The following is a 13,014-nucleotide window of genomic DNA, read 5'->3' on the forward strand; positions in this document are numbered from 1 at the left end:
GTTCCCGCCGCTTCGGCCGCTGCAGCTGCCCAGCGTGTTCCCGCCACCGCCGCCGCCGCCCAGCTCGTTCCCGCCGCGGCCGCCCAGCTCGTTCCCAGCGTCGCCCCGGCCTGCGATGCTCCAGGTACGGCCCTCCCCCCTTCCCTTCCGTTCCCTGCGGCGCTGCCTGTCGTGGCCGGGACGGAATACCCCGGGCCGCCACAGCCGAGCGCGAGGGGGAACGCCAGAAGCCTCGCGCGAAGGGGGGAGGCCTGGCGACGCTGCGCCCTACTGGGCGCTCACCGACAGGGCCGGGGGGGCCGAGGCAGCCAGGGAGGAACAGCCAACTGCCGGCAACCAGCTGGAACTGCTGGGGCCGGCCAGGGAAAGCCGCGGTAAGGCGGAGAACGCCACAAACGCCAGGGGGAAAGCCGAACGGGCCACACAACAACGGCAGACCAGCATGCGGCGCGGGAGAGCTCAGAATGCCGAGCAAGGGCTGACACCGACCTAGAACTCCCTGGACAAAAGAGCCTTCGAGGAAGGAAGCTGGGTGACGCAGCACACAAGCGGCCGGACGGAGAACCACCAAGGCTTGATTGACTCCCGGGAGGGGCGGGTCCAAACTGCTGGGACAATTATAAGCACAGGGCGGATGGTGGCTTGCGGCTGGGGGTGGGGTAACGGGGCGTGGCACATCGGATGTTCGGATGCCATCGGATGGTGTGACAGTAAGTCAGCACTCCTTCTTCCATTGCCCCTTGACCTTTCCCTTGTTTCGAGGGGATGGCGGAGGCCAAACAAGAGGCTCCCCAGGGAACGGAAGAGGAGGCTCCGCCTGGAGCCACGGGTCCTGCACCCGGCACAGAGGCCCTAGAAACACAGCCAGCGGTCAGACCAAAGGTGACCAGGGCCACGGTACCTTCGGGTGAGGCCCGGGAGACTACAGCCTCAGGGGGTGCGGGGGAGTGGTGGCAAAGTCCTGCGTTGGCCAACCTGGAGATGGCGCAAGCACGCACCCCGGGTGCCAGGCCTCCCATTATGGAGTGGAGAGAAAGGCGGGTCACGGGGGATGACGAGGCAGAGTGGAGCTACTCGACGGCACCAGGCCAGTATACAATGGACGTGCTCCGGGACCGGTTTGGCGAGGCCAGTTACCAGGGACCGTCGTCGTGGCAACGGGTGGACGGGTCATTGGGACGGTCTGAGTCGACTCGCTTTCGGCTGAGCAGCCCGCGACTGCGACTGACGCCAGCAGCAAGCGCTCCGGTGACAGGAGGCCCCGGAGTGTCCGCTCCGCAACCCCAGCCCAGCTGGCAAGGTGGGTCAGGAGCCGGGGTTGCCTGGGACGCACCCCCAAGAGGAACACCAGGGGCCCAGGGCCCTGGTCTCGGGACTCATAGTTTGGCAACCCCTGCTGCTGCGGCTCCGGGCGTGGGCCAACCCGCAGCCCCATGGGGACCAGGAACTGTCTGGGGTCCACCGCCTATCCCCATCACGTTTGACGGCAACCCCGACCAGTTGGCTATGTACATGAGCCATGCGATCAGTCACCTAGACCGATACGCCCACCTGTATCCATCCCAGTGGGCGATGGTGGTGGCGATCACCGCGGGGTTGCAGGGGGAAGCAGCGGCTTGGGCGGCTGATCTTTATAGCGACCACACTCAGGAGCTGGGCAACGCGGGCCTCTTCCTGGAAGCCCTGCATGCCCGGTTCGAGGACACCGCACGTCTCCAGCGGGCAGAAGCGGAACTCCTGGCGCTGAAGCAGCGGGGCCGGGCTGCAGTAGACTATGTCAGGGACTTCCGGTGGTTGGCGGGACGGTTAAGCTCTTTGTGGCCAGGACGACTGTTGGTCCATCATTTTCGGGCCGGCCTAGACCACGAGCTACGCCAAGCCTGTGTGTACCGAGGTGTGCCCAACCAGCTACGGGACTGGTGCAAGGTGGCCGTAGAATTGGATACCGGATTGAGGGAGTGCCACAAAGGGGGTGGGGCCACCGGCCGACCTCAACGGCCGGTGGGGAGGCAGAGAGAGAGCAGACAACAGGCCGGCCCGCAAAAACTACCGGGCCCACCTGGAGGGGCCTCATTCCGCTGCTTCCGGTGCAACCAGCTGGGCCATCGGGCGGCTGAGTGTCCAGCCCCCACTCCGCGAGGCCCTCCCGCGGCCGGACGAGCCACACCGACCCCAAAGAAGGGCCCCGAGCGGTCGAGAGCAGCAAGGCAGTCATCGACCCCGATGTCCCAACAAACGGCCCCAGTGGAGGAGGATGCCACGGTGGTGGCACGGTTCCAAGGAATCCCCGACGACAGCGAGGACGACGCGGCAAACGACCCGATGGTGAGTGAACCGGTGAGCCCCTTCGTGCTGCCTATCACCCTTACCAGCCCACGGACTGGGGTGCGGAGGGAATACCGGGCTCTTATCGACACCGGGTGCACACGGTGCCTAATCAGCAGGACAGTCGCGAAGGAAGGCGGCATCCGGCTGCAACGGCTGTCCCGCCCTGTTTGGTTCGAGCAGGTGGGCGGGTCCTTGTTGGGGGGGGGCCGGCCACTCACGTCACTGAACCGGTCCGCCTGGAGCTGGGGGGTCATTGGGAGGTCCTTCGGTTCATTGTTGCTCCGGCTATGACGGAGGCAGTGATCCTGGGCCTCGCATGGTTGGACAAATGGGGTCCAACCATATGGTGGGAGGGGGGTTTCCGAAAACTCCAGCTTGGGGTTGGGCCCCAACCACCGAAACAGGGCTCCAGGGAGCGGGTCCCGGGGCGGGTGGCAGCGGTCCAACAACCAGGTTGTGCGGCCACCGCCCAGTCGTCGGGGGGGAAGGAGGGCTCCTTCCCGGCCGTATACAACGACCTGGCAGCCGTGTTTAGCGAACGGGAGTGCAACCAGCTACCGCCCCATCGGACAACCGACTGTGGGATTGAGCTCATACCAGGGGCCAAACTGCCGAAGCCCCGGATGTATGCCATGGCGCCCAAGGAGATCGAGGAGTTACGGCAGTATATCGACCAGAATCTGGCCCGGGGTTTTATCCAGCCAGCCCGTTCCCGGATCGCTGCCCCGGTCCTGTTCAAGGAAAAGAAAGATGGGTCCCTCCGTCTGTGTGTCGATTTCCGGGGCCTCAATGCAGTCTGTGTTGAACATCTGTACCCCCTCCCCCTGATGAAAGACTTACTGGCCCAACTGGGCAAGGGGCGAGTATTCACCAAGCTGGACCTTCAGGAGGCGTACTACAGGGTTCGGATACAGCGTGGAGACGAGTGGAAGACGGCGTTCAACTGTCCACTCGGCAGTTTCCAGTTCCGCGTGATGCCGTTTGGCCTGCAAGGAGCCCCCGCGGTCTTTATGCAACTGATTAATCAGGTGTTGCACGAGCACCTGTACCGCGGGGTACTGGTTTACCTTGATGACATTCTGATCTACACCGACACCCTGGAAGAACATGTCCGTCTCGTACGACAGGTTTTGCGGAAGCTCCTCGACGCGAACCTGTACGTGAAGATATCGAAATGTGAGTTTCACCAGTCCAGGTTGGATTACTTGGGTTACCGCATATCAGGGGACGGGGTGGAGATGGACCCACACAAAGTACAGGCGGTGTTGGAGTGGCAAGCCCCCAGGACGCGTCGCCAGTTACAAAGCTTCCTGGGGTTTGCCAACTTCTACCGGCAGTTCATCCCGTCCTTTGCTGCCGTCGCTCATCCATTGACGGAACTGTTACGGACAAAGCATTTGGCCGGTAAGCCAAAACCAGGTCAACTGTTGGCGTGGACTCTGACGTGCCAAAAGGCGTTCGAGGATCTTAAGGCCCTATTTGCCAAGGAACCAGTGTTGCTCCACCCTCAGCCCGATGCCCCCTTCGTGGTGCAAGCAGACACCAGTGACGTGGCCGTCGGCGCAGTACTCCTCCAACAAAATGAACAGGGGGTCCTGCAACCATGCGCCTACACGTCCCGCAAGTTTACAACAACAGAAAGGGGGTGGGCTATTTGGGAAAAGGAGGCCTTTGCTGTCCGGTGGGCACTGGCGACGTGGAGGCAGCTATTGGAGGGGTCGGCCTTACCATTTGAGGTATGGACCGACCATAAGAACCTCGAGGCCTTACAGACACCCCGACGCCTGTCGCCCAAACACGTCAGATGGGCACAATATTTCACTCGGTTCCAATTCACCCTCAAATATGTGCCAGGGGGAAAGAACTTCCTAGCGGACGCACTGTCACACATGCCGCAGTACCACAGCAAACGTGAGGTGGTGGTACAAGCAATTATGCCTCCCTACAGCCAAAGGGTAGCACGAGTGGCCCCATGTACGGTGGCGGAGGGTGTTTTGCCGGACCTGCAAGCGGCCGTGCTGAACGACGTCTGGCTGCGGGACCATCCGGGCCTCCTGACGCTGAGAGAGGGGGTGGCCTGGAGGGGGGACAAGCTGTACATTCCCGAGGCCATGCGAAGCACCGTCCTCCGGCGATGTCACGACGCCAAGCAGGCCGGACACTTTGGCTTCCTCAAGACGTTACATCTGGTGCGGCGTCAATTCTGGTGGCCCCGGTTAAAATCCGATGTGGAGACTTACGTGAAGGGCTGCCACGTCTGTGCCACCTCAAAGCCCCGGGTGGGAAAGCCGATGGGCCTACTACAAAGGGTAGCCGACCCAACACAGCCGTGGGAGGTACTCGCCATGGACTTCGTTGTTGACCTGCCGGACAGCCGTGGTCACACCGTGATCTGGACAGTCATCGACCTGTTTTCAAAGCAGGCACACTTCATTCTCTGCAAGGGTCTGCCCTCAGCACAACGGCTCGCGCGGCTTTTCATCCAACATGTTTATCGTCTGCACGGAGTGCCCCGGCGTGTTATTTCAGATCGGGGGGTGCAGTTCACCGCACGCTTTTCGCGGGACTTCCTCCAGCTCCTTGGAACATCTCAGGGCCTCAGCTCTGCGTACCACCCCAGCACCAACGGGGCAGCGGAACGCGCAAACGCCATGGTGGAACGCTACCTCCGAAGCTACGTGACTTACCAGCAGACCGATTGGGTGGACCTCCTGCCCTTTGCGGAAGTGGCATATAATAACACCGTGCATGGCAGCACAGGGTTCACTCCATTCCGGGTGGTGCATGGGGTGGAGTTCGTTCCCATCCTCGAGTGGCCTCAGGGAACGGTCACGCCCCACACCCCACAGACGTGGGTGGCGCGGGTGGCAGACCTATGGGGGAAGGTTAAGGAGACCTTACGGAAGGCCAAAGCAGCCGTAAAGGCGCAGGCCGATAAGAAGAGGGCGGAGCACAGACCCTTCCGGGTGGGGGACTGGGTATACCTATCCACGAAATACCTCAAGCTGCGGGTGCCCTGCAAAAAATTGGGTCCCAAGTACATAGGACCGTTCCAAATAGTCCAAGTGATCAACCCGGTGACCGTCCGCTTGAGGCTGCCCCCCCTTCTGGGCAAGATCCATCCCGTGTTCCACGGGAGCCTGTTGAAGTTAGTCACCGGGGCCCCGCCGGCAGCAACCGCGCCGGGGCCGGTCACCGGGTCACAGTACGAAGTGCAGGAGGTGCTTGACTCCCGGATCCGCCGAGGACGGGTGCAATACCTCCTCCGGTGGAAGGGATACCCCCTCACCGAGGCATCATGGGTTGGGGAGCAGGATGTCCATGCCCCTCGGCTGGTACGGGCATTCCATCATAGACACCCAGAAAAGCCAGGGGCGGTAGCGCGTGGTGCCAGGTGTTTACCCGAACCCTTTTCTCTTCCAGGAGGAGCCATGGTAGAGGGGGTGGCATGTCAAGCCCCACAGGGCTTGCCATTCACTTGCGGGGGTTGGGGGAGCGCCAGCTGAACGCCGCCGCCGCCGAGGCCGCCCAGCACATTCCCGCCGCCGTCGCCGCAGCCGCCCAGCTCGTTCCCGGCGTCGCCCCGGCCTGCAATGCTCCAGGTACGGCCCTCCCCCCTTCCCTTCCGTTCCCTGCGGCGCTGCCTGTCATGGCCGGGACGGAATACCCCGGGCCGCCACAGCCGAGCGCGAGGGGGAACGCCAGAAGCCTCGCGCGAAGGGGGGAGGCCTGGCGACGCTGCGCCCTACTGGGCGCTCACCGACAGGGCCGGGGGGGCCGAGGCAGCCAGGGAGGAACAGCCAACTGCCGGCAACCAGCCGGAACTGCTGGGGCCAGCCAGGGAAAGCCGCAGTGAGGCGGAGAACGCCGCGAACGCCAGGGGGAAAGCCGAACGGGCCACACAACACCGGCAGACCAGCATGCGGCGCGGGAGAGCTCAGAATGCCGAGCAAGGGCTGACACCGACCTAGAACTCCCTGGACAAAAGAGCCTTCGAGGAAGGAAGCTGGGTGACGCAGCACACAAGCGGCCGGACGGAGAACCACCAAGGCTTGATTGACTCCCGGGAGGGGCGGGTCCAAACTGCCGGGACAATTATAAGCACAGGGCGGATGGTGGCTTGCGGCTGGGGGTGGGGTAACGGGGCGTGGCACATCTATATACAGCACTGGGAGCAAACCACTCCCAGTGCTGACTTTGTTTTGGGCTGAAGTAAAATTGCCTTTGATTGCACAACGTTCCTGCGTTCTGACTCTTTTTGTTTGGACGCCATCGGATGGTGTGACAGTTGGGTTATGAAATATCTGCAAGAAAACCACCAAGCTCAGAGAGCACCAAGGACCCCACAGTCCTTTTTCTCCTCCTCCTCCTCCCCTTCGCCTTCACTCTACAAACTCCACAGCTTTACAAGGCCTTGGTAAGGCCACACTTGGAATACTACATCCAGTTTTGATCACCACAATATAAAAAAGGTGTTGAGACTCTGGAAAGAGTGCAGAGAAGAGCAATGAAGATGATCAGGGGACTGGAGGCTAAAGCATACGAAGAACGGTTGCTGGAATTGGGTTTGGCTAGTTCTAGGGAAAAGAAGGGTTAAGGGGGACATGACAGCCGCCTTCCAATCTCTCGGGGGCTGCCCCAAAGAAGAGGGAGTCAAGCTATTCTCCAAAGCGCCTGAAGGCAGGACAAGAAGCAACGGATGGAAACTCATCAAGGAGAGAAGCAACCAGGAACTAAGGAGAAACTTTCTGACAGTCAGAACAATTAACCAGTGGAACCACCTGCCTCCAGAAGCCGTGGATGCTCCAACACTGGAAGTTTTTAAGAAGAGACTGGACAGCCATTTATCTGAAAGGGTATAGAGTTTCCTGCCTGAGCAGGGGGTTGCACTAGAAGACCTCCAAGGTCCCTTCCAGCTCTTTTATTCTATTCTATTCTGAGTGCGGAAAAACGGTCCTCCCTTTTTTTTTCAGCGCTGTCGTCATTTCAAACGGTCACTTGAACAAATGGTTGTAACGTTAACGGCCACCTGTACAGTACAGCCAGTAACTCTTCCTCATTTCTTGTGGTTATTCTCAGAACTAGCCTCCAGTCTTCTGACTTCCAGCAACAGCTTTCTAAGCATCTGGAGTTGCCAAATGCTTGAAAATAAAACACCACCTTGCAGGAAATACGATTTGCCAACTGGAAAGCTTCCTGGCCTGAGGGCGTAGTCCGCAATGTCCAGTTGCCCAGGACTGGCAAATGAGCTGGCAAGGGGGAAACAGCCTGAAATCCAGTTCAGTTCAACATCTCAGAGAGGACAGGAAGCTGCAAAAGGGCTGGAAGGGGTGAAATGGCGAGAAGCCCCCAAGTATGGCATTTGCTAGAGCAGGGGTAGGCAACCTTGGCTCTTTTGTGACTGGTGGACTTCAACTCCCAGAATTCCTGAGCCAGCATGGCTCAGCTTGGAAACCTCTCCCTTTCCCCTCAGCATGGCTGGCTCAGGAATTCTGGGAGTTGGAGTCCATATGTCTTAAAGTTGCTGAGGTGGAGAAACAATGGTATAGGCCAGGGGTAGGCCACCTTGGCTCTTTTATGACTCGTGGACTTCAACTCCCAGAATTCCTGAGCCAGCATGGGGGAACTATGGCCCCCTCATGACTGATGGACTTCAACTCCCAGAATTCCTCAGCCAGCATGTGGGAACTATGGCCCCTTCATGGCTTGTGGACTTCAACTCCCAGAATTCCTGAGCCAATATGGAACTATGGTCTCTTCATGACTCCTGGACTTCAACTCCCAGAATTCCTCAGCCAGCATGGGGGAACTATGGCCTCCTTGATGACTCGTGGACTTCAACTCCCAGAATTCCTGAGCCAGCATGGGGGAACTATGGCCCCCTCATGACTCGTGGACTTCAACTCCCAGAATTCCTGAGCCAGCCTGGCTCAGCTTGGAAACTTCTCCCTTTCACCTCAGCAGGGCTGGCTCAGGAATTCTGGGAGTTGAAGTCCACGAGTCATAAAAGGGCCAAGGTTGGCTACCCCTGGGCTAGAGGAAGCCAGTTTGGTCTAGAGGTTAAGGCACTAGACTAGAAACCGGGATATTGTAAGTTCTAGTCCAGCCTTAGACATGAAAAGCGGCTGGATGACTTTGAGCCAAACACCAGGAGACGGTGAGTTCTAGTCCCGCCTTAGGGACGAAAGCCGGCTGGAAGACTTTGGGCCAATCACCAGGAGACTGTGAGTTCTAGTTCCGCCTTAGGCATGAAAGCCAGCTGGAAGACTTTGGGCCAATCACCAGGAGACTGTGAGTTCTAGTTCCGCCTTAGGGACGAAAGCTGGCTGGAAGACTTTGGGCCAATCCCCAGGAGACGGTGAGTTCTAATCCCGCCTTACGCATGAAAGCCAGCTGGGTGACTTTGGGCCAATCACCAGGACTGCACAAGTTCTAGTTCCTGACTGGGGAATTCTGGGAGTTGAAGTCCACCCACCTTCAAACTGCCAAGGTGGAGAAACACTGCCTCTTACAGTAAATTGGGAGGACTAAAAATGCTAATTGCAAATAAACGCCTTCCTAGGGAACAGCCCCGAGGCCTGTTCCCTATATTTACATCACCAATTATAAAATATTGGAACTCTTCCTGTTTGGTTCTGGCATTTTTTCAGGTCTGCCTGAGGAACTACTCTTGAATATTTTATTCTAGATCGAAGAGCCGAACGCAACGCAAGCATCAAACCGCAGAGGGATCAGATCAGAATACGGCTTCTGGGCAATCTGCTAATTTGAGGCTAATTCATTTTATAACTAAGTTGCTTTAAAGTCTGCATTTGCTTTCCGTGCAATCGGCGGATCTGGTTTCACTGCAGATAATCCACCTTCGCTTTGTTGCCAAACAGCAGATCTCTCACACTAAACACCCCGCACAAACTTCTATTTAAAGCCAGGAGTAACCGGGTCTGTAATTATCTGTTGCTTTCTTGACCTTTAGCAAACAAAACAGCCGTATTCGTCTGAATGAAAGCAACGCCTCCGGTACACGGCAGACCAAACCAGACCAAGTAATTCAAGACGTGACGTCAGGTTTGGCCTCCAGAAGCTTCAAATTCCTTCCCAACAGATGGTTGGAAAAGCTTCTTCCATCTCCAAGAGGGAACCACGGTCCCTTCCTGGCCACCCTATTGGATCAGCTTTGAATCAGAAGAAAATTGTAATATCAATAGAGAGCAAAAGCCCCATTCCCTCCAAGCACTGATGATGTTACCTAGTTGGGTCATGAAACGTCTGCAAGAAAACAACCAAGTTTGGAGAGTACCAAGGACTCCACAGTCCTCCTGCTCCTCTACTCTGTAAACCCCACTCCCTTCTAGCACTGATAACATTACCTAGTTGGGTCATGAAACGTCTGCACAAGAGAACCACCCAGCTCAGAGAGCACCAAGGATCCCAGTCTTCCAACTNTGGGTCATGAAACGTCTGCAAGAGAGCAACCCAGCTCAGAGAGCACCAAGGACCCTACAGTCCTCCTCCTCCTTCTCCTCTCCACACACCCCACTCCCTTCTAACACTGATGATGTTCCCTAGTTGGGTCATGAAACGTCTGCAAGAGAACCACCCAGCTCAGAGAGCACCAAGGACCCCACGGAAGAAGGCTGTCCCAGCAAAGGGGCTTCTGTCGCTTGACTTACTTTGAAGAAGAGATAGAGTCCTAGGAGAGTACAGCTGGCAACGATCGGAAAACGGGCCGCGTCTCGGCTGGTGATGGTTTCTGGCATATCCGAAGCATTCTGGAAGAGAAATTGGTCACGATTCAATCCACCCCATGATGTAGCAGGCAGAATCCAGACCCTTGCAAGGAAGCTCAAAGGACAGCCTACTTCAGGGGTCTTCAAACTGGGCCACTTTAAGACTTGTGGACTTCAACTCCCAGAATCCCTCAGCCAGCCCTCAGGGCCTGCCCTCAGGGCCAGCCCTCAGGGCTGGCTGAGGAATTCTGGGAGTTGAAGTCCACAAGTCTTAAAGTGGCCAAGTTTGAAGACCCCTGCTATAAAGCAACTGTAGTTTTTTAAGATAGAAAGCTCTCCAGGCTTTCTGTTACGAGATACGAAGAACATCTGAAGTCACCTTGAGGATCTATTGCAGGTTCTCCAGAGTTGGCAACTTTTAAGACTTGTGGACTTCAGCTCCCACAATTCCTGGCTGGCTGGCTGGCTGAGGAATTCTGGGAGTTGAAGTCCCCAAGTCTTACAGTGGCCCAGTTTGAAGACCACTTGGCCTACTTGATCCCCAGCAACTCAACCCCTCCTCATTCCACAGCAGAAGTTGTGGCACGAGGCAAGGCCCGCCGATGGTTGTGGTTGTGGGTTTTTACACCCCTCAGAAGCACTGCTCAAGCAGGCATCCCTGCACAGTGACCGGAGGCAAATTCTCCACTTCTCAGGAAGGCGCTATAGGCTACATGCAAAACAGCTGTTTTCATTGACCCTTTCTGCTTTTTTTGATTTGATATGAAGGACGCTCCTGCTAAATATCCCTTTTGTGACGCAGAGCCCTTGGCTGGCTCGTGGGACAACTTTGAATCCTTTTGACTTTTTTCGCCCCCTAAAACCGATATTTTTTTTTAACAAAACAACAACTCTACAATTGCAGCCTTTTTCAGTCCGGTGCCCTGCAGAAGTTTTGAATCAACAGTTTCCATTCTCCCTGCCCGTTTGGCTATTCCGGCCGAGTCCGGTTGCAAATTTGCAATCCAAAATATCCACAGGAATGTCTGTTTGGAAAAGGTTCCCCAGTTTTTTTATTAAAAAAAATCCGGTTTAAATCAGACTGGAAAGCAACCTGGGAAAAAATTTTAGAATTCTGCTCCGAAAATCAAAGGCGAAGACAGAGATGGGGTGGAGCAAGATAAATTTATAGACTCCAGATGTTTGACGAATTACAACATGCTTCACCCAGAAGCCTCGCTGGCTGAGAAATGTAGTTCAGCCACATATGAAGGAGGAAGAAAGGTTCCTCATCGGTGGAATGCAGAAGTTATTATATGATGAAAGCGGAAAAGGTGATTCGGAAAATAAGCACAGGCACTCCTTGACTTATGCCAACTGAGCCCAGCACTTCCATTGGCAAGAAAAACCAAATGTACAGGTATAGTATAGGGGTACCTTCCTCACTAGTAGTAACTACGAAAGGGACCTTGGAGTCCTAGTGGACAATCCCTTAAATAGGAGCCAGCCGTGTGCTGCAGCTGCCAAAAAGGCCAACACAGTGCTGGGCTGCATTAACAGAGGGACAGAATCAAGATCATGTGAAGTGTTAATACTACTTTACAAGGCCTTGGTAAGGCCACACTTGGAATCCTGCATCCAGTTTTGGTCACCACGATGTAAAAAAGATGTTGAGACTCTAGAAAGAGTGCAGAAAAGAGCAACAAAGATGATCAGGGGACTGGAGGCTAAAACAAACAATGAATGGTGGCTGGAATTGGGTATGTCTAGTTTAATGAACAGAAGGACGAGGGGGGACATAATAGCAGCCTTCCAATATCTCAGGGGCTACCCCAAAGAAGAGGGAGTCAAGCTATTCTCCAAAGCGCCTGAAGGCAGGTCAAGAAGCAACGGATGGAAACTCATCAAGGAGAGAAGCAACCTAGAACTAAGGAGAAACTTCCTGACAGTTAGAACAATTAACCAGTGGAACCACCTGCCTCCAGAAGCGGTGAATGCTCCAACACTGGAAGTTCTTAGTAAGAGACTGGACAGCCATTTGTCTGAAATGGTATAGGGTTTCTTGCCTGAGCAGGGGGTTGGACTAGATGACCTCCAAGGTCCCTTCCAACTTTATTATTATTACTACTACTACTACTACTACTACTACTACTACTACTACTACTACTATTATTATTATTACTACTTCCGTTGGCTAAGCAAGGCAGTTCTTAAGCGATTTTTGCCCCTTTTTGCAACTTTTGCTGCCACGGTTGTTAAAAGAATCGCCGCAGTTGTTAAATTAGTAACACGGTTATTAAGGGAATCCGGCATCCCCCCCCCCCATTGGCTTTGCTTGTCAGAAGGTCGCAAAAGGGGATCACGTGACACACACCCCCGGGACACTGGCAACCGTCGTAAGTATGAATCAGTCGCCCAGTGGCTGAATTTTGATCACGTGACCAAGGAGATGCTGCAATGGCCATTAAGTGTGAAAAATGGTCATAAGTCTGTTATAACTTTGAACGGTCACTAAACAAACAGCTCGTACGTCAAGGACTATCGGTGACAACTGTGGATTCCTGAAATAGACTTGTTCACCCAAGCCAACAGTTCTAGTGGATTGTTCTGTCAGGAAATTTCTCCTTAGTTCCAGGTTGCTTCTCTCCTTGATTAATTTCCACCTGTTATTTCTTATCCTGCCTTCAGATGCTTTGGAGAATAGCTTGACTCCCTCTTCTTTCGGGCAGCCCCTGAGATATTGAATCACTGCTATCCTGTCACCCCCTGGTCCTTCTTTTCTCTAGACTGGCCATTCCCAATTCCTGCAACCCTTCTTCATTATGTTTTAGCCTCCAGACCCCTGATTGTCTTTGTGGCTCTCCTCTGCACTTTTTCCAGTGCAACTACAGGAGACAAGCTATTCCACTGATTAATTGTTTTGTCAGGAAATTTCTCCTTATTTCTAGGTTGCTTCTCTCCTTGATGAGTTTCCATCCGT

The 13,014-nt window shown here is 55.4% G+C and overlaps 1 protein-coding gene across 1 annotated transcript in view; it reads right to left on the minus strand.

Moving 5' to 3' along the window:
- The window catches only part of HM13 (histocompatibility minor 13), a 43,554-nt gene that overhangs the window by 26,626 nt on the left and 3,914 nt on the right, over window positions 1–13,014 (minus strand). The window contains exon 2 of the mRNA XM_015827086.1: window positions 9,999–10,097. Within this exon, the coding sequence (XP_015682572.1) occupies window positions 9,999–10,097 (99 nt within the window). The remainder of the gene's footprint in view (window positions 1–9,998; window positions 10,098–13,014) is intronic.

Source organism: Protobothrops mucrosquamatus, unplaced genomic scaffold (assembly GCF_001527695.2).
Source record: "Protobothrops mucrosquamatus isolate PMUCROS unplaced genomic scaffold, P.Mucros_1.0 scaffold3487, whole genome shotgun sequence".
Taxonomy (NCBI): Eukaryota; Metazoa; Chordata; class Lepidosauria; order Squamata; family Viperidae; genus Protobothrops; species Protobothrops mucrosquamatus.